This window comes from Ambystoma mexicanum, chromosome 3q, assembly GCF_040938575.1.
Source record: "Ambystoma mexicanum isolate Mex_15411 chromosome 3q, UKY_AmexF1_1, whole genome shotgun sequence".
Taxonomy (NCBI): domain Eukaryota; kingdom Metazoa; phylum Chordata; class Amphibia; order Caudata; family Ambystomatidae; genus Ambystoma; species Ambystoma mexicanum.
Window position 1 is genome coordinate 22234591 of NC_090926.1, and position 22746 is coordinate 22257336.

General features: G+C 41.7%; 1 protein-coding gene across 2 annotated transcripts in view; it reads right to left on the reverse strand.

The window, feature by feature from the left end:
• Positions 1 to 7242, reverse strand: part of GTPBP1 (GTP binding protein 1) — a 743996-nt gene extending 736754 nt beyond the window's left edge. The window contains exon 1 of one of the 2 annotated variants that reach the window (XM_069652964.1): positions 7032 to 7242. In XM_069652964.1, coding sequence (XP_069509065.1) covers positions 7032 to 7193 — 162 coding nt within the window. In that variant the 5' untranslated portion in view covers positions 7194 to 7242. The remainder of the gene's footprint in view (positions 1 to 7031) is intronic. The other variant, XM_069652965.1, reaches the window with a different exon arrangement.
• Between the last annotated feature and the right edge of the window lie 15504 nt (positions 7243 to 22746).

Consider the following 22746-nt stretch of genomic DNA (forward strand, 5'->3'; position numbering starts at 1 on the left):
AGGGATGCACTTTTTAACAAAAGTCTGCACTGGCTCCGTACTGTAAAGGGCTGTGTGTTTGTAATTAGGGAAGATATAGCTAGCTGTCAAAGAGTTATCAATGAGGGAGACACCCTCAGTGACTCTGTAAAGATGGGATTTTGGGACCAAAGGGTGGGCAGGAGTATTTTAGGTAGAGCCATGAATCCTGGATGGACTGTAATAGCAGGAACATAATTAGCCCCTACCCCCGCCTTGGAACTATTGGTTCATTTGGAAATATTCCAGCAAATGTTGCTTTATCTGGGGCAGACCTAACGCTACTGGGAAAAAGGTCAACTGGAAATTATGGTGGTTTCAGAATTAAGGAAACCTGATTTATTTTGTGTCAATAAATTAGCCATTATACCCCAGTGTGCCCAACAGGTCATGTGGGCCATAATTTGATGCTGTATTTATCTACTTGTTTCTTTTACTTTATTTCCCTTTTCTTGGACACAATATTGCTAAATGTGAGTAATTGTTTATTGTGTTAGGATTTACTTTGATAGCCTCACGGCGGAATAAAGTTATCCGATGATGATGATAAATTATAAGCGTAAGAGTTTCTTTGATGTGCATGTCAAGCTAAGGTTCATTGTACTTACCTACAGCTCACATCTTCCTCTTAAGATAAGCCTGACTGCTCTGCCACTCTACCGAGGTCCGGAGTTAGTACAGACTGATACTAAGAGTTGGAGATCTACAAACCACTGGGATAGCTTACTAAAGTCTTACTACCAGTAGGGCTTTAGGAAAACTCCCCTAACAGCAGGGAGGGTCAGGAAGTGAGTGGGAATCGCCATATCGATGAAAGTGCCTGCCAAATGCATAATGATAACCCATACCTACACACAACCCAAAACTGTTGTCTTTACCAATGCTTGTATTCAATTGTAGTGACCGCAGCCAGATGATTACTGGCAACTCTAAAGTGTATTAAATTAAGGGTGTAGCGTTGCACAAATTATTACATTTCTGTTTTGCCAAATGACTTATTTACATATAAAATGTTTTATTGAGAGAAAAGGGTTGTTGGGAAGGGGCAACGATCGTCCCAGGCCCCCTAGCACTTTCAGATGAGGCAGACCCCTCGGAGTGTGCAGTAGGGGCTCGGGGAGATTATAGGGGGAGGAGAATGTCGCTAGGGGCCATAGTGTGTGAGGGCGGTGTACATTTTCGTTCTGATATACATGGGGAACCTGAAGCCCTCTTAGATAGTAGCAACCATATTGGAATCGAGGCCTCATTTAGCGCTGAAGCCAGGGCCGGAGGCCTGAGCCACACACATAGAAATAAAGAGTATGCATGTGGGAATAGGTTGTAGCTTGGGCACCAGTGAGAAAGGCCACGGTTACAGGGATTCATAGAGCCATCATTGTCTTATGTTGCCAGCATTCACATTCCAGAAGGAATGTGCACTACAAGGCCACGAGGGGGTTGAGAGCTCTCTGAGAAAAGCTATCCCACAAGGAGGGCACGAGCCTCTATCCGTCCACACCCCAGCTCAAAGTAATAGCACTCAGATGCCCCATCCCAAGACCCCAAGCATTCTAAAAGGTACCAGTCAGTCCCAGACAAACAAACCATAAAACTGTTAAACCCCCAATCGATCACAAAAAATCTGAAAACCGGGATCAGTTGCCTTCACCATAAGTCACGTGATTTGTGCTGCAAGGTGACGGGAGGGATAAAACAACATAGCTAAACAAGGTTTGGGAGCTTTGGTTGGGCGCCGACATGTCTAGAATCAAGCTGTAGTTTGTTAGAAGGGACGACCTTGAAGTATCCGCTTAGCCCACGTCTGCAGTACCAGGTGCATATCAGGATAGACATAGAGCCTGTATTGTTTTTCTTCACATAATTGACAATCAATTGTAGCTTCATGCCTGATGACAGGCAAGGATGAATCCACCTGGAAGAAGATGATCAGAAGGGGCTGAGACCAACGATGAGGCATCCCTTATGAAGCAGGAAGCCTACCTATAGGGTCTCAGCCAACCAGCCATGCGGATTTGTACATTATGTAATGCACGTCACTGATGATGCTGTGTGCCTTCCTAAAGTGTTGCTCATACTGATTTTGGAAGAACGTTCCATGGCAGCAGAATGATTTGCTGGCACACTCCTATTTGTTGGAAGTACACCTTACAAGAGGTGTGCTGGGCCTTTTTCGCTAGCAGGTATTTTTTTCTGGTGTGAGCGTTGAGGGGTTTCTCTACAGGGTACAGTAATACATTGAAATAAACACTAAAGCATCACCTTTCGTAGCTGGATTGACTTCCTGTACTATTCAAATAGGAAAATAATATTTTTACCTACAGACACTGTTTAGAGCCATGCACAGTGTTAATTTAATGACAATCGCAATATATGTTTGTAATTGTGTGTTTTAGTGCAAATGATGATTAACATATAACACTTATAAATACTACTTAAAAGGGATAAGTGTGTAAAATAGTATATTTGCATTTACTGTTGGATCATAGATTTGAATTTATCATTAATATATTGTTTTGATATTTCATTAAGGGATGAAAGTAGTGCCATGTTTTATTATGTCAGGCAATGTCTAGTCTAGCCACAATGCATCAAGAGCCAATGAAGATAGCAAACTATAAGTTAAGCCGCTGCCCTCCCGGCCCTGCACCTCGTCCCCCCAATCCACCTGTCATCCCATTGGAGATGGCCTTTTCACCACTTCCACCGCTGATAAGACCTGTGTAATTTTCTACTTGACTGTACCACAAATAGGCATATCTTTAACAGCGAGTGCCACACATTATCACTTAACGGACAGTTCCACTCATGATCACCCCAGACACGAAGCTCTCTAGCTAGTTGTACACGAGACATCCACAGACTAGTGTTCATTCAAGGCGAGTTACACATACATATATATATATAAAATCAGCGAGTACCGTATTGCAGGTCCAAACATATGTGCACCTGATTAAAAATGTACATATGTTCGGGGACTGTACATGTACAGCAAGTTCCAGATGTGTGATTCCAAGTATATGTAACTTTACAATGTCATGTGACTAAAGTACAAACCAGGAGGTGACTTAACAGTGCAAGCGCTCCACACATGGGTGTAATTTTACAGTTAAAAAGTTTCACAGGACATATAGATCCACAGACAAGACCCACACATGACGGATCCAACATACACATACCGTCACTTTAAGATTTAAAAACTGATCAAGGTGGCACGTGTGGCAATATTAATAACTTTTGCACGAATGCAGCAATCCTCATTGCTATCTTTACAGCGAAAGGATGAAAAAACACAAATGGCATAAGAGATTTACACATTGGGGAACCGTTCTCACAGCATTTTAGCACACCACGTTCATATTATCAGACCATTTACAACATTATTAACGCACAGTTGTGGGCTAACTCCCAGAGAGAAGTGGACTAAAAGGAAAGATCTGTGAGCACAGCGTCATGGGCACTAGTACAAGCACAAGCGATAACGGCAGGTCTAGATTAGAGGCATGGTCTCCAGCATACACCTGAATTTACTTAAAGTGGCAATTCCAGTGCCCTACAACGCCACAATAGAGTAGAAAGATTTATGAAGAGCGCATCAAGAGTGCAAGACGTTTAATCAAAAGACAGGACACCTACTTACATGTAGGGAGATGCTCGAGAAAAGATAGAAAGTCAGTACTCGGAATGGCACAGACCAGCGATGGAAGTGTAATATAAATCCTTGGCATGCGGCACGCAGTACAGCTAGTTCTTTTAAGTTTTACAGAGCGTACCTTTAGTTCAAAGGCTCAAGAAATGTCTTGACGTTCTTTTTTTCACCTTCTCTTGAGACAAATATAGAATCGGCTCAAGCCGGACATTCAAGCACTGCCGTTTCCCAAAGTCACAGCTAGGCAGACACAAACACAGCTTCTTTGGCTCTGCAGATCGTTAAGGTGCTCAGGTTGCAAACACATTTCTTTTATAATTGGCACAGCCTTTCATATGAACGATGGTCACTTCCAACTCAAAGAGCTCACAGAAGCACCTGTTACCTTGCACATCTGTGATGGTTAAATTGAGCAACACAAAGCGCCTGTTTAAAGATTTGTTTATATCCATTAGGTCTACTATCTTGACATGCAAAATGTTGCTTTAAGTCACTAATCAAACGTTTCCAACGCCACGAATAATAAAATGCTGGAAGTTTTGTGACAACGAATCTGCATATCTATCTTTGCTTATTGCACATTGTTATTTTATTACATGTCAAATATCTGAAAGTACAATGGGGTTAACTATATTTTGCTGGATGCCAATTTATCTAGCATTCTAAGACTTATAGTTTACCATTTATGATGTGAAAATTAAAGCCACAATGATATTCGGTTGGCTTAACATGTTATAAGGATTTGCATTCTGTCATGTGGCTTTATCCTTAAAACATTATTACTGTAGACCTTGAAATCCAACTATTTGGGCCAAAGTTTGTGAACCTGATCATTCCCATCCCACCACCGCCATTTGTCAGACCATCCCACTCCCTCCTTTTTGGATATAGCCAGTTCCTTTTTTCCACTTCCACCACTAGGACAGACACTCATGCTAAGAGGTGCTCAAGGTGGATCCGGTTGGACAGACATTCTCATGCAGGGAGGTAGGGCATGCTTTTGTAGGTGGACAAGATGACTATAAGGACACCACTTCAAGTACTTGGTTTTCGTCTAAAAGGTAATCAGGCACGCAATGTCATTGAGCTAATCGGGCTGAAGTACCCCCACCCACAAAATGTTAGCTGATGGGCGGGGCTTCCATGCCCGTTAACAGTTCAAAGGATCAGGAACATGCGTCTGGGCGCATTTTGTTTTTCCGAGGCAAATCTACAATCTGTTCGGCTGATCAAGCACTGCCCGTTTCCCAGTGTCACAGCCACCCGGAGGCCACAGATAGCATCCCAGGCTCTGCAGCCAGTGAGTGTCATAACGAACTGAACACCACATTTCTTTTGTCATCCGCAGCATAGCATTTCTTATGGATGATGGTGAATTTCCAACTGAAAGACCACCAGTCACCTTGCAAATCTAGGCCACTTAAAGCGAGCAACACAATAAAAGTCCCTTTCAAAATGTGTTCATATCCATAACGTCTAATAGCTTGATTGGCTAAAAAGTAAAGTTTGCTTTGATGTCCTTCGGTAACGTTCTTAAAACCATAAATACACGCTGGAGGTTTGTGACGAATCTCCAAACCTAAGTGAGTTTATATTTTATTGTGCGTCTTAAAGTGCTGAAAATAAAGTGGGTAGATAGATATTTTGCCTTCTGCATCCTATAGTTATCCATTCAGGATGTGGATAATAAAAAAGGTATACTAATATTATTTTGGCCCAACATGCTGCTATAAGAATTTACATGTGGTCATGATGTTTTACTATGCAATGTGTATATTTTGCAAGTAAACTCTATAGGACAGTATTATTGTAGGTCTTGACACCCAAAACTTAAATACTTGTTCCAAGTAAAGCATGGAAGAAGGTGGCCATGCCCAAATTGCAGAGTGGGTTAAAATCCCTGCTTCACTGTTTAGCTTAAGTGTACGATCCTGAGCAAATAATGTAATCTCACCCTGACTTCAACTGCAAAAATTGGGGTGCTTATAAGTGAATACATGTACACCCTTACAATAGGACAGTGTTATTAAGTGTAAGGACAAATTGGTGTACCCTAGTGCTCCTCTGCTTGTGGCTCCAACACCATCAGATAGATTTGCATTATTGCTGCACTGGCTTGTAACACTTGATTTGGCAGGCAGACATAGTCTCACCAGCCAGTCAGTGCCCCAGAGAGTCTAGAATAGCAGACTAAATGTGGTAGAACCAACATTGTTTTCTCCCCAGTTGCCCACAGCCACTAAAATTGCTTGGGCCGTCCAGAGTACTGCCCCCACTCTGCAACGTCCCGTTATACTGTGATATTGAGTCTATCATTGCACACAATCTGCCATTTTCACACTTTCTAGGACCTTAAGGATCTGCAAGAAGTGGGTGTTTTCAGACTTAAAGGAGAGAGTTAACTGATTATAACATTGAAGCTGCACTGGAATAGTATCATTACAATGAGTAATGAGGTTAGATGCCCCTACACAAGTAAGTTTGCCACTCCCCCACCGTCTCAGAAGTTAGCGCCTCTCCCAACATTTGAAGGTTTAGCCCCCACCGAAATTTTGGCCTTGGTGCACCCCTGGATGTGTGCACCTTGTTAGGCAGAGAGGTGAGGGAAGCCTTTCACCGAAACTGGCGTTAAAGTTTTACTGTGTTTGTTCAGAAAAATGTACTTGAACAAAGAAGGTAACTTTATAGCTGCTACTTTCTAGAAATACTTCCATCGTCTCTCTGCATACTGCGCTTTAAAATATACTATTTCAAAGTTGGACCCACACCAGACCATAGGGGTGGCGGGAGGGGAATAGAACAGTGGGGGAGGAGCAAAGTTTGCACCGCCTATTTTCACAAGTGGCCCCTCCCATCACCACTTAGGCACCCCCCCACCGCCCCCAAAATGTAGGTTTCGATGCACCCCTCCAGCTAATGCATTCTCAGGGTTGTAATAAGTTATGCACAACCTAAAATACTGCAGATAAGCAGCTGTTGCAAACGATCTGCAAAACTGAATCACAATCACGAAGTTGCCTGTATAAAGATCGGACCAATCATTTGAACCAGGATGTCAACTATAGCTTGGAGATCAGGTTTGCACACATTAACTTGTTAAGCTGCCAAAGAGGGTAAAATCAAATCACATTAAAGTCCATAGAACTGTTCACTTATTAAATGTTATGTAGGTTTGCAGGTGGGGCAATTGAAGTATGTGGAAGGCTAGGACTCATTGGCACTCTTTGACAGGGCGAAATTGAAACATAGGTGGCTGACATGCTGCAAATTAACGTGATATGATGGGTACGACGGTGTCCCCTGTATAGCCTCCGCAGCACCCAGACTGTAGACCATTTTGGCTATACCCGATCCCCCGCTGTACCTTAGAGCTCAGGTCGGGTTCACAGCCGCCTGGCCCCTCTCCCTCCCCGTCAGAGCAACTGCCATCTGAGACCTCATCCTCAGGACCGAAGATGTGCGCTGGCAGCGGGGAGGCGGGGGAGTCGGGGCGGGGGGCACCTGGGGGTATCGCCTGGGACGCCATCAGTCATAGGAGAGTAGTGGCTACTTCCCATTCAAGGAACGGACCTAGTAACGTTCTCTCGTCACCTGACTTTCACGTTACGCTCCTTGCAACGTAGGTCCTGTCGGTACTACTTCTAACATAATCATTTTATTTTTACGATATAAATCTATCACTTCTCCAGAAATGAGTGTTTGGGTGGTGGGTGGAATCAGTATTCTTCGGGGTGGGAGGGGGTGTGGTAATGACGTCAGCAGGCAGTGGTAGGTTCACAGGAACATAGGTTAATTGGTTAACAGAAGACCCCTGGAGCACCCGGTGGCAGCGTAACCTGCGCCTTCAATCGCTCGCTGAACGGTCTCCCCCATGGCGCTCCGGAATCCGAGGGGACTCTAGAACGGCACGGGAAAACCCAGACCGACATCACATAAAATCTCCCTCCCCACTTTGGCAATGGAAGGAGGGAGGAGAAGGAGGGTTGGGAAGGGATATTAAAAAGGGGAACAGGGAAAAAAAGGTCGACCAGGGAGGGGAGGGAAGGGAGAAGGAAATTGGGAAAAGAGGGATGCAAATAAAAGGCTACAGCTAACACAAAGTCATTTCTGATGTTAAGCGAGATCTTCCTCTTCAGGGCGGACAGCTCAGAAGGACCAGCTGGCTCCGCCCGCCCCAGGAATTGGGTTAAATCTCCTTCATGTGGTACCTCAACATTTAGTTGTTGTGACAGCAGAGGCGCGCACAATGTTGTCAAAAGACCACACTTTCCCAACATACATGACCACAGTCTTCGTTCCCACTCTCAATCTTCTGCGTGTTCCCGAATTTGGAATGACCTTTCGTCACCTTCAGATGTTTTCGTTCTCTGACCCACTCGCCTTACTTAAAAATGACATTTCGGGTGGCTTTGACACGGTCATAGTAGTGCTTTTACTTCACCTGTTTCTCCCTCACCCTCTTAAGAATCTCTTCCATATCTACTGGCTAGACATTTTTCTTTGTCAACCAGGCAGGACTCAGTCGACTGCAAGGTGCTCTGCCCCTCATCATGACAACGGGCTCCATTTCCTTTGTGGAATGTGGAGTCATTCTATATGCGTTCAGTGACTTTTTGGGAGTATCTCTCCAGGGTAGTGAGTTTGCCACTGTAAACGGAATTATTTTAGTACATTTTTTTATTGTTTGCTTCTTAGGCACTTATACAGTAAGCTATACAGTTTCAGAGCGCCCACAGGGCAGCGAGGGAAATACATTACAGTGTTATAATATAATATTTAAGAGCAGAGGGGTACAAACCTACTATGCCTTTTGAGTAATTCAGAACGTTCAATTCAGAAAGGAAGAGAGAAGAGCGGGTTAAGTGCTGGGGAGTCCGAGGCCATGGCTGGACCATGGACAGAGTACAGGAATGTTGAGTGCTAAAAGGCCTGGGCCATGGGAGATTTAAGTGCGAGTCTCCAGTTTATGGAAGTCGTACCCTGTCCTATCGTCCTATAGACCATACACTATCCGGCCAATTTCGTTTCTACATAGTTATTGACTAGACAGCTACAAAACCTCAAAAACAGTCACCAAACAAAAAGCCAAACGGGGTGGTGGAGGAGGAAGCCAGAAAGCACTTGCCTGATAAAAATATCAACAAAATTATGGTGCTCTGAAAACAATAGAAACCATAAGATGGACAACCCCTTCTTCATGGGCATTTGGGGAAGAACCTAATATATTAACCAAAAAGTGATGCCTCATGGAACATTAATCAATCTCTGTTAATTTACAGGACTTCTGGTCAACAAGAGGGAGCAAGGAATCAGTGTACATTAGTCATACAAAACCATGTACTTTATTTTAATTTATACATACTGTCTTTCAAAAACAAATAACACAATTTCTAAACATTACATAACAGTCTGGGTTCATCCTTTAACATTTTTCAAGGTTCTCCAAGCTGCATAATACATATAACAGGTCTTTTGTCAATTTCATATACAAAAGGTCATCCTCTAATATAGGACAAAACTTGCATGTGCAGAAAAAGTAAACATTTTGTCGAAATTGCTAATACATCCACTTTTCAGATGAGTAGGAAGACCTTTCTTATAGAAAAATGATTACAAACATTTTTCTCTATAAATCTAAAAATAGTTTCCATACAACATTCAAGTAAACGCCAACTCTAGGTGATTAGAAGGGGTACCACTATGAACAAACTCCTCTAATTACAATTTCTAAACTCCCCTTAATTACAGTTTGGACAGAAGGCATCTAGGTTCCCCAAATGGGTACTGATGCCCGTCTTCCTCGGGGCTTGTGTGGTGGTGAGAAGTTGCCTCTTGTTAGTGCACTCACCATCCCTTGCTGTGACTTGATAATGCTGAATAAAAACACAAACACAAAACTATGATCTAAAATACAACGCAGTGATACCTTACCAAGCCACTCATGTTGGCCATTAATTTCCTATTTACTTAAATTGCGAGGTATATTTACCAATTTTTAGTTCAACTAAAAGGCCATGTGGATCAACAACATTTGATCCGTTACCAACGTTGCGGAATTTAATTCACACGCAACTCTGCAAGACAAAAACAGAACGAGGAAATAAATCATTCACTTCCTATTGCATAGGGGGGCAACAGAACACAACAAAGCAACACGAGGTCCACATTTACTGACCTCTCAAAAGACAGCATCCATTTAGCCATCTGACGCCAGTCTCTTTAAATCTTTGGGTTCAATCAGTTCATCACCTCTGACATTCTAATAGCCGGATGTCTATAATATAAAGCAACAATTGTTTGTTCCTAGGTCACAACTGTACAATATCCAAATTGGAGTACATCCATAGCATAGGAAATTCCCCAAAATGCAATGATACCCCATAGACGTGGTATAAATCCACTGCTTAAAGTAAAAGCACTAAGCAAGTCACTGCAGGATTTCATGATTACACATGAATCGCTAGTGTCACATTATGTCACTCTTTACTGTTTGTCTAAAAGCCTAACAAGAACTCATGTAGTTCCAAGGAGTGTTTCAAATAAAGTTCTGTTGCTTAGTATACAAGCAAAAGGGGACAAAAGGGGAAATTATTACCAGATTGTACATATCATTTGCGTGGAGTTCGCTGTTTCGTGGCCGCATTCAGCCCGTGATTTCCGATCTGCGTGGCAATTCAAACACCACTTAATTTCATGAAACACAAGTTAACCAAATCTTGCGGTTTTCCTTCAACAATGTTACGGGCGTAAAAAGCAAAAATTGACTCATTCAACATGCTTATCTCGGATTAGTTTGTAACTCAACATAGTCATTGAAAGGGGGACTGAGCTCTTCAACCTGTATTAATGAATTGATTAACAGATCACGTGTGTAATCATAACAAATACTACTTCTGACTGTTTACTTTTCGAATCCTATTATAATTATTATTAGGGTATCAACACAATGTCCCGTCCATGGCTCATGTCCCAACAATAGTCGTCAGTGGACTATAACACTGCAACTATATCATGTATTTTTAAATTTCCGAAAAGGTATAGCTTCGAAAAAAGTCAAAAAAATACCAGATGGCAAAACATCAGCAGCACCCACAATTAAACATTTAAAACTGGCAATATGTACTTGTATCATATAGTCCAATGATTCCATTCTTCCTGCAAGTTTAAGCCATTTAACGCCAAAAGCAATAGCAGTCAATACACGGCCTCACTACATTGATGCAATATATTTAGATTTTTTTAAAAACATTTTCTTTATTATTTTAGGTTAAAAAGATTGCTAGCTGGCTAGGCAGCACTCATTATCAAAAATGCCAAATTGGCGATATATGTATATCATATAGCGCATTGATTCCATTCTTCCTGCAGGTTTAAGCCATTAAGGTAACTCTTCGTATGATATAGCCACCACTGTTCTCTCTCCGACAATCTGGCAGCAATATTAGGGCCATCGTAAGGCCCACCATTTTAGATTATCAGGACTATGGTTTTTCTCGATGAAGCTTTTCCGAAAAGGTATACATTTCGAAAAAGTCAAAAAAATACCAGATGGCAAAACATCAGCAGCACCCACCATTAAACATTAAACATTTCAAACTGGCAATATGTACTTGTGTCATATAGTCCAATGATTGCATTCTTCCTGCATGTTTAAGCCATTTAACGCCAAAAGCAATAGCAGTCAATGCACTGCCTCACTACAGTGTTGCAATATATTTTGATTTTTGAAAAAAAAATCTTTATTATTTTAGGATAAACAGATTTCTACCTGGCTATACATCACTAATTATCAAAAATGCCAAATTGGCGATATATTTATATCATATGGAGCATTGATTCCATTCTTCCTACAGGTTCAAGCCATTAAGGTTACTCTGCGTATGATATAGCCACCACTGTTCTCTCTCCAACAATCTGGCAGCAATATTACGACCATGGTACCTCTGATTTTATCTATGGCCCACCATTTTAAATCGTCAGGACTATGGTTTTTCTCAATTAAGCGTGCTGCCAATGGTGCATTGATGACTTTATTGCGTATTTTGGATTTATGCTCCGTAATTCTTAGTTTGAACGCTCTAGAGGTTTTGCCTATGTATGTCTTTTCGCAAAAGGGCAAGTTATTGCATATTTATCGTTACTACTATCGCATGTAGTATGATTATTCAAAAATCAGTTTCTTTTATTGATGTTAATGGTGGTGCATGCTGAAGTCGAGCTATAATTACAACAACCTCCACAGGGAAAATGCCTGCCAACTGCTGCCATGCCCCAAGTAGCAGTAATAGTCGGTTGTTCATCCCGAATGGAGCTTCTATCAGCTTTGGAAATCCATTCCTTGAGATTTTTGCCTTTTTTGAAAGCATACATTGGATTTTGCAATGTAGGAATGTTTAATTGCAATACATGCCAATGCTTTGATATTACTTTTTTAATTTAGTTGTGATAGGTGTTGTATGTTATAGCACATATTAGACAATCATTATTCTTGTGCGTGCTTATCTTTTTATTCAACAGGTTTTCTCTATGTTGGTATCTTGCTCTCTATGGACTGTTTCAACAATTTTAGATGGATAACCTCTTTCTCGTAGCCTACCCTGTATAACATTGGCCTGTACAGCAAAATCTTCTACTTTCGAGCAAATACGTCTTGCCCTTAAAAAATGGCCATAGGGTATATTAGTGTGCAATGCTTGAAAGTGATCACGTGTGTAATCATAACAAATACTACTTCTGGCTGTTTACTTTTCGAATCCTATTATAATTATAATTAGGGTATCAACACAATGTCCCGTCCATGGCTGATGTACCAACAATAGTCGCCAGTTAGTTGTTTATGCCGAATGGAGCTTCTATCGGTTTTGGAAATCCATTCCTGGAGATTTTTGCATTTTTTGAAAGCATACGTTGGATTTTGCAGTGTAGTAATTTAACTCCAATAGATGCCAATGCTTTGATATTGCTTTCTTAATTTTGTTGTGATAGGCGTTGTATGTTATAGCACATATTAGATGATCATTATTCATGTCCGTGCTTATCTTTTTATTCAACAGGTTTTCTCTATGTTGGTATCTTGCTCTCTTTTTGGACTGTTTCAAAAATTTAGATGGATAAGCTCTTTCTCGTAGCCTATCCTTTATAACATTGGCCCGTACAACAAAATCTTCTACTTTCGAGCAATTATGGCTGGCCCTTAAAAATTGGCCATAGGGTATATTAGTGCGTAATGCTTGAGAGTGAAAGCTATCATAATGCCGTATAGGGCTTCTATCAGGTTCCTTTCGATATAAATCAACCAGAATCTGGCCGTCTTCTTCTTTAATTAATAAATTAAAAGAAGGTGTATGATTTTTATTAGAATGCATTGTGTAGCTTAGGTTAGGATTGAGAGCATTGAGCCACTGTAAAAAGAGTTTATGGATTGCCTTTGTTGCAATTCCAGACTATCAAAATGGCATCTGTTTAACATTTATAGAACTTAAGAGCCTCTCTGTAAGGATTATTCTGGGTCAGGATGTTCAATTGTTCTAATTCCCACATGTATAGTGTAGCATAATTTGTGGCAAAAGCTGCCCGCATGGCAGTTCCCTTTATCTGCATATAGTAGGAAGATTTAAATCTAAAGAAATTCTTTGTCAATGCTATTTCTAGCAATTCTATCAAAAAGTCACCAGGGATAGTTTGTGGTTCTTCTCTTTCTTCTAGGAATTTCTTCATAATGTTTAACAATTCCATCTGGGGAAGTTTGAATATAAGGATTCTACATTAAATGTGATGCGAATCTCTGAGTTGATGTCATGTGGTTGGTACTCTATTTATTTAATTACATTTGTGGTGTCAGCCAGATACGTCAATGATTTTTTTCGCCAAAGGTTTAAGGAAAAAGTCAAGGAACTGTCCAATTGGTTCCAATATTCATCCACATAAGGATACAATACGTCTTCCCGGAGGGTTTAAAGCGTCTTTGTGCACCTTGGGTAATATATAGAAAAATGGAGTTCTAGTTGTGTTTGGGGTGAGGAAAGCAAATTCCTTTTTAGTCAAGAAACTTTCCTCTAAAGCTGTACTAGAGAGCCTTAAGATGTCTGTTTTTATGCTTTCTGTCAGGTCTCCTCTCCGTGTGACATAGAAGTCATTATTATTCAGTTGTTTCATTACTTCAAGGTCATATTTATTTGCATCCCACACCACTATACCTCCACCCTTGCCCACTTTTTTAATTACGACTGATAAGTCGTTTCTTAGTGAATGAAGGCTGTCCCATTCAGCTTTGAAGAAATTATAGCTCGTATTATATTTCTTTCTTTCTTGATGATCATATATTGAGTGAAAATCTCTTAATACAGTTTTCCCAAAAGTTGCAGTTTCGTTGGAAATCATCTGTAAAGTAGGTGTGAAGACAGATTTAGGTTTAAAAGGATTATTTCTTGTATTCTACTGTCTGTCTATATTATCTGTTCTGAAAAAATCAGTAAGTCTTATTTTACGAAAGAATGTATGCAGTTCAATTTCTGCTTACATTTGACTTGGATTTTTTATTGGTATAAAAGAAAAACCTTTCTCTAAAATGGATACTTCTTGTTTTGTTAATATCTTGTCAGAAATGTTATAAACAACTGATGGTCTTATTGGCATCTGTACGCTCGTTTGCGTGTCTTGAAGAAACTTGATAATGGTGGTGGGCCTTTGTCTTGTGGTGGGTAGGATATATTGCCTGACGTCCTAAGGGTACAACATTAGATGCTGAGGGGTAATTGTATTGAGAATAATTCTGTTGTTTAAAATTTTGCCGACCCCTCCTCCTTCTTGGGCATCCTCTATTTAGAGGTCTTTAGTTCTGTCGGTATCCTCTTGTATCTCTGCGAAAGGGCCTGTTATCATCATCAGATGATGTGTCTGAAAATGTTACTCTCTTTCTGCGTATGGTCTGCCCTTGTATCTGATAGTCTGGGTCCTTCCAATATGAGGGGCCTTGATAGTCTGCACTCAAATAGGGATAGGCAGTCTATTTTGTGAAGTTATTTATATCGTTTAACAATTTTTTTATTCGTGATATTTTTAATAAACGAATTTGTCTGTTTTTCAATCACTTCCAATTTTTCTTTGATATTCAGTATAGTGGTATCGGCGGAGAAAGCTAGCTCTGCCTTTTCAATTTGTTCTCCTACTCTGGTGCTCTTTCTCAATGCTGTATTAATAGTAAGAAGCATCCAATTGCGACTACATTTCGTTGCAACCCCTGAAAACAAACTTTTATATTTCTCGTCATCCACAAAAAGACAAGGTTTGTTGCGGACTAGTAGGCCTATTGGTATAATATTCTTTTTGAGATATTCTGTGAAGAGATGACTATGGATCTCAGTCCTGAATTTCGTTTTCTTTAATTTCAGGATACCGTCACTTCTGATATTCAAATAATCACCAGTGACATTGTCAACCTGTAGATTATCAAAAAACAAGGGAGCCTTGATGGCCTCTGCCAATTGTTTGTCACTGAAGGATACTGTGTCTGACGCTGCCATATTGATAAAATCAACAATATGCCCACGTCGTTGCACCGTGTCTGCTGCCCCTCAGCACTATTTGTTAGCAGAAATAGTTAGAAAGTCCATTCAGCAACATGCTAAACATATAATAGAAACCATAAGATGAACAACCCTTTCTTCATGGGCAACTGGGAATTATATTAACCAAGAAGTGATGCCTCATGGAACATGAATCAATAAATCTCTGTTAATTTACAGGACTTCTGGTCAACAAGAGGGAGCCAGGAATCAGTGTAAATTAATCATAAAAAACCATGTACTTTATTTTAATTTATACATGCACTCTTTAAAAAAAACGTACACAACAATTTCTAAACATTATTCAAACAGTCTGGGTTCATCCTTTAACATTTTACCAGATTCTCCAAGCTGCAAAATACATATAACGGGTCTTTTATCAATTTCATATACAAACGGTCATCCTCTAATATAGTGCAAAACGTGCATGTGCAGAAAATGTAAACATTTAGTCGAAATTGCTAATACATCCACTGTTCAGATTAGTAGGAAGACCTTTCTTATAGAAAAATGATTACAAATGTTTTTCTCTATAAAACTAAAAATAGTTTCCATACGAAATTCAAGTAAACGCCAACTATAGGTGTTTGGAGAGGGGTACCACTATGAACAAACTCCTGTAATTACAATTTCTAAACTCCCCTTAATTATAGTTTCGACGGAAGAGATCTAGGTGCCCCAAATGGGTACTGATGCCCGTCTTCCTCAGGGCTTGCGTGGTAGTGATAAGTTCCCTCCTGTCAGTGCACTCCCCACCCCTTGGTGTGACTTGATAATGCTGAATAAAAACATAAACACAAAACACTAAACTATGATTTAAAATACAATACACTGATACCTTACCAAGCCACTCATGTTGGACATTCATTTCCTATTTACTTACATTGTGAGGAACATTTACCCATTTTTAGTTCAACTCAAAGACCATGCGGATCAACAACATTTAATCTGTTGCCAACGTTGTGGAATTAAATTCACACACAACTCTGCAAGAGAAAAACGGAAAGAGGAAATAAATAACTCATTCTCTATTGTATAGGGGGGCGGTAGAACACAACAAAGCAACACAGGGTCCACATTTACTGACGTCTCAAAAGAAAGTTTCTATTTAGCCATCTGACGCCACTCTCTTTAAATCTTTGGGTTCAATCAGTTCGTCACCTCTGACATTCTAATTTCCAGATGTCTACAATATAAAGGAACAATTATTGTTCCTAGGTCACAACTGTACAATATCCAATTTGGAGTACATCCATAGGTTAGGCAATTCCCAAAAATGCAATGATACCCAATAGCAGTGGTATAAATCTGCTGCTTAAAGTAAAAGCACTTAGCAAGTCACTGGAAGATTTCATGATTACACATGAATTGCTAGTGTCACATTACATCACTCTTACAAGCAAAAGGGGAAATTAATGCATGGTTGTACATACCATTTGCGTGGGGTTCGCTGTTTCGTAGCAGCATCCAGCTCGTGATTTCCGACTCCGCGCGGCAAGTCAAATGCCACTTAATCTCATGAAACGCGAGTTAACCAAATCACGTGGCTTTACCTTAACAACGTTACAGCCGTAAAAAGCAAAAACAGACTTATTCAACACACGTATCTCAGATTAGTATGTAACTCAAAATAGTCATTGAAACCGGACTAGGCTCTTCAACCCATATTAATGAATTGATTAACAGATCACGTGTGTAATCATAACAAATATTACTGCTGGCTATTTACTTTTGGAATCCTATTATAATTATAATTAGGATATGAACACAATGTCCCTTCCATGGCTGATGTACCAACAATAGTCGTCAGTTGGTTGTTTATTCCAAATGGAGCTTCTATCGGTTTAGGAAATTCATTCCTTGAGATTTTTGCCTTTTTTGAAAGCATACATTTGATTTTGCAGTGTAGGCACTTAATTGCAATAGATGTCAATGCTTTGATATTGCTTTCTTAATTTTGTTGTGTTAGGATTCCTTTCGGTATAAATCAACCAGAATCTAAATTAAAAGAAGGTGTATTTTTTTTATTAGAATGCATTGTGAAGCTTAGGTTAGGATTGAGAGCATTGAGCCACTGTAAAAAGGGTTTATGGATCGCCTTTGTTGCAATTCCAGACTATCAAAATGTCATCTATTTAACATTTATAGAACTTAAGAGCCTCTCTGTAAGGATTATTCTGGGTCAGGATGTTCAATTGTTCGAATTCCCACATGTATCGTGTAGCATAATCCGAGGCAAAAGCTGCCCCCATGGCAGTTCCCTTTATCTGCATATAGTAGGAAGATTTCAATCTAAAGATATTCTTTGTCAATGCTATTTCTAGCAATTCTATCACAAAGTCACTATGGATAGTTTGTGGTTCTTCTCTTTCTTCTAGGAATGTCTTCACAAGGTTTAACGATTCCATCTGGGGGATGTTTGAATATATGGATTCTACATTTAATGTGTTGAGAATTTCTGAGTTTATGTCATATGGCAGGTACTCTATTTCTTTAATTACTTCTGTGGTGTCAGCAAGATACATCAATTCTTTTTTCGCTAGAGTTTTAAGGAAACAGTCAAGGAACTGTGCAATTGATTCCAATATTGAGCCACATAATGATACAATAGGTCTGCCCGGAGGGTTTAAAGGGCCTTTGTGCACCTTGGGTAATATATAGAACAATGAAGTTCTAGTTGTGTCTGGGGTGAGGAAAGCAAATTCCTCTGTAGTCTAGAAACCTTCCTCTAAAGCTCTACTAGAGAGCCTTAAGATGTCTGTTTTTATGCTTTCTGTCGGGTCTCCTTTCAGTTTGACATGGAAGTCAATATTATTCAGTTGTTTCATTACTTCAAGGTCATATTTCTTTGCAACCCACACCACTATACCTCCACCCTTGTCTGCTTTTTTAATTATGACTGATAAGTCATTCTTAGTGAATGAAGGCAATCCCATTTAGCTTTGGAGAAATTATAGCTCGTATTATATTTCTTTCTTTATTGATGATCATATATTGAGTGAAAATCTCTTAATACAGCTTTCTCAAAAGTTGCAGTTTCCTTGGAAATCATTTGTAAAGTAGGTATATAGACATATTTAGGTTTAAAAGGAATATTGCCTGTATTCTCCTGTCTGTCTATATAATTGTTTCTGAAAAAATCCTTAAGTCTTATTTTATGAAAGAATGTACGCAGTTCAATTTCTGCTTCCATTCGACTTGGATTTTTCATTGGTATAAAGAAAAACATTTCTCTAAGATGGATACTTCTTGTTTTGTTAATATCTATTCAGAAATGTTATAAACAACTGACAATCTCTTTACCATCTGTACGCGTGTTTCGAAGAAACTTGGTAATGGTGGCAGGCTTTTTGTCTTGTAGTGGAAAAGGGAGTTCTTGGGGAGGATGCATGGCCTGATGTCCTAAGGGTAAAAAAATTAGACGTTGAGAATAGTTCTGTTGTTGAAAATGTTGCCGACCCCTCCTCCCTCTTGGGTATCCTCTAATTCGAAGTCTATAGTTCTGTTGGTATCCTCTGGTACCTCTGTGAAAAGGCCTGTCATCATCATTAGAGGATGTGTCTTAAAACGTTCCTCTCCTTCCACTTCTGGTCTGCCCTTGAGTCTGATAGTCTGGGTCCTTCGAATATGAGGGACCTTGATAGTCCACACTCAAATAGGGATAAGCAGTCTCTTTTGTGAAGTTTTTTATATCTTTTAACAATTTTTCATTTTTTTTGGTGGTATTTTTAATGAACTAATTTGTCTGTTTTTCAAACATTTCCAATTTTTCTTTGATGTTCAATATAGTGGTAACGGCGGAGAAAGCTAGCTCTGCCTTTTCAATGTCCTCTCCTACTTTGGTGCTCTTTCTCAATGCTGTATTAATATTAAGAAGCATCCAATCACGACTACATTTTGTCTCTACGCCTGAAAACAAACTTTTATATAACTCGTCATCCACAAAAAGACAAGGTTTTTTGCGGACTATTAGGCTGGTATGTATAATATTCTTTTTTAGATATTCTGTCAAGCGATGACTATGCATATCAGTCCTGAATTTCTTTTTCTTTATTTTTAGGATATTGTCACTTGTGATATTCAAATAATTACCAATGACAATGTCAACGTGTAGATCAGGGGTGCACACCTGATTTTGACAGAACGCCGAAAGTACCTTACATGATGGCTATAGTGGGCCGAAAAGTAAATGTGGGTGGGGCGGTTGGCGCAGTGGGCCGTGGCATGGCAGGAGGCTTTTTCAACCCCCAATTTTTATTAAACACTATGCCCCATAGCCCCCTCCCCTCAAGCAAACACTATGCCCCATGGCTCCCACCCCTCATGCAAACACAATGCCACAAGGCACCCACCCCTCAAGCAAACACTATGCCCCATGGCCGCCACCCCTCAACCAAACACTATGCCCCATGACACCCACCCCTCATGCAAACACTATGCCCCAAAACACCCACCCCTCATGCAAACACTATGCCCCAAGACACCCAACCCTCATGCAAACACTATGCCCCAAGACACCCACCCCTCAAGCAAACACTATGCCCCACGACACCCACCTCTCAAGCAAACACTATGCCCCAAGACACCCCCACCTCAAGCAAACACTATGCCCCAAGACACCCAGCCCTCAAGCAAACACTATGCCCCATGGCCCCCACTCCCTGACCAAACACTATGCCCCATGCCACCCACCCCTCATGCAAACACTATGCCCCAAGACACCCACCCCTCAACCAAACACTATGCCCCAAGACACCCACCCCTCAACCAAACACTATGCCCCAAGACACCCACCCTCATGCAAACACTATGCCCGAAGACACCCACCCCTCATGCAAACACTATGCCCCAAGACTCCCACCCCTCATGCAAACACTATGCCCCATGGCCCCCACTCCGCAATCAAACGCTATGCCCCATGGCCCCCACCCCTCAAGCAAACACAATGCCACAAGGCACCCACCCCTCAAGCAAACACTATGCCCCATGGCCGCCACCCCTCAACCAAACACTATGCCCCATGACACCCACCCCTCATGCAAACACTATGCCCCAAAACACCCACCCCTCATGCAAACACTATGCCCCAAGACACCCAACCCTCATGCAAACACTATGCCCCAAGACACCCACCCCTCAAGCAAACACTATGCCCCACGACACCCACCTCTCAAGCAAACACTATGCCCCAAGACACCCCCACCGCAAGCAAACACTATGCCCCAAGACACCCAGCCCTCAAGCAAACACTATGCCCCATGCCCCCCACTCCCTGACCAAAGACTATGCCCCATGACACCCACCCCTCATGCAAACACTATGCCCCAAGACACCCACCCCTCAACCAAACACTATGCCCCAAGACACCCACCCCTCAACCAAACACTATGCCCCAAGACACCCACCCTCATGCAAACACTATGCCCGAAGACACCCACCCCTCATGCAAACACTATGCCCCAAGACTCCCACCCCTCATGCAAACACTATGCCCCAGGGCCCCCACTCCCCAATCAAACACTATGCCCCATGGCCCCCACCCCTCAAGCAAACACTATGCCCCAAGACACCCACCCCTCGAGCAAACACTATTCCCCAAGACACCCACACCTCAAGCAAACACTATGCCCCAAGACACCCACACCTCAAGCAAACACTATGCCCCTTGGCCCCCACTCCCCGACCAAACACTATACCCCAGGACACCCAGCCCTCATGCAAACACTATGCCCCAAGACAACCACCCCTCATGCCAACACTATGCCCCAAGACACCCACCACTCAAGCAAACACTATGCCCCAAGACACCCAGCCCTCAAGCAAACACTATGCCCCATGGCCCCCACTCCCCGACCAAACACTATGCCCCATGACACCCACCCCTCAAGCAAACACTATGCCCCAAGACACCCAGCCCTCACTGCACTTGCACACAAACACATTCAAGCAGACCCGACACACACCCCCCCTCCGCATCTCAACACACACTGCACTTGCACACAAACACATTCAGGCAGACCTGACACACACACCCCCTCCGCATCTCAACATACACTGAACTTGCACACAAACACATTCAGGCAGACCGGACACACACACCACCTCCGTATCTCAACACACACTGCACTTGCACACAAACACATTCAGGCAGACCCGACACACACACCCCCTCCGCATCTCAACACACACTGCACTTGCACACAAACACATTCAAGCAGACCCGACACACACACCCCCTCCGCATCTCAACATACACTGAACTTGCACACAAACACATTCAGGCAGACCCAACACACACCCCCCACCTCCGCATCTCAACATACATACAAAAACAAAAAACACAGTCAGGACGGACCCGAGACAGACACACACACAAACATACAGCCCCCCCACCATGTACTTACCCAGACGTGCTGGAACGCTGGCGAGGCTTCTGGCACTACGGCTGGCGTGGGCATGACAAGGCTGAAATGCCTTCCGGTATCAAGCCTTACTGGCCACGCCAGCCGTAGTGCTGGCACTCCATTGGTGCAGCACACACGCACTACGTGGCTCGTAGGAGCTGCGTGGTTCGTGTGCACTGAACCAATGAGGGTCAGTGTTTTGTCCGGCCCGGAAGACAACAAAGACTAGCCGCCCTCAATTAGGAAAGTCTTTGTTGCTGGCAGGCCAGACAAAACGGCATGGCGGGCCGCAACTGGCCCGCGGGCCATATGTTGTGCACCCATGCTGTAGATTATCAAAAAACGAGGAAGCTTTGATGGCCTCTGCCAATTGTTCATCGCTGAAGGATACTGTGTCTGTGTCAGGTGAGGACAAAGGCAGTGAATATGTCAAGGGAAATGTGCACAAAATCATACAATGAATAGATTTGAGTCAAACAATATGCACACAGGAACCAAGAATCATGTATACTAAAACCCTGGAGTGCAAATAGAGTGTGACAACAATACAAATATATAAAAAAGGAATGTGGGGTAAGCACTTAGAAGCTCCTTATGACTGCAAGGAAAGTCGGCAAGCTCCTTACCCACAATTGCTATTACAGGTAGTGACAGCACTAAGCCCACGTAGAGGGCAAGCAACTGTGAGCTAACCTCTTGATGGTATTGAATAAGGGAACTTAAAAACAGTACTCACGAGGACGAGAAATACCTCTTGAATGCCAGCAAGCCCACACACCCTGTTGATCAAGCAGGGACCCAGAAAGGCTATAACAGCAATGGGAGGATAACTAAATACATAAGAATCAAGACAAGGGGCTAGTAGGAATAGTGATTACAGAATTGTGAGGAAAACATAGGCATTCACAACAGAACACCACACCTAATAATCAATGGGAAATAAATGCAGAAGTGCAAGGGAAAACATGGAATGGATTCCAAGAGAAAGTAAAGGAACAGGACCAGGGAAAACGAAATTACAAAGGCAAACTTCCCCCACCTATTCAAGGAAAAAGGCAGGAAGCTAAATCTATAAAGAGGAAAGACTAAAGCATCAAGGTATACAGCAGCA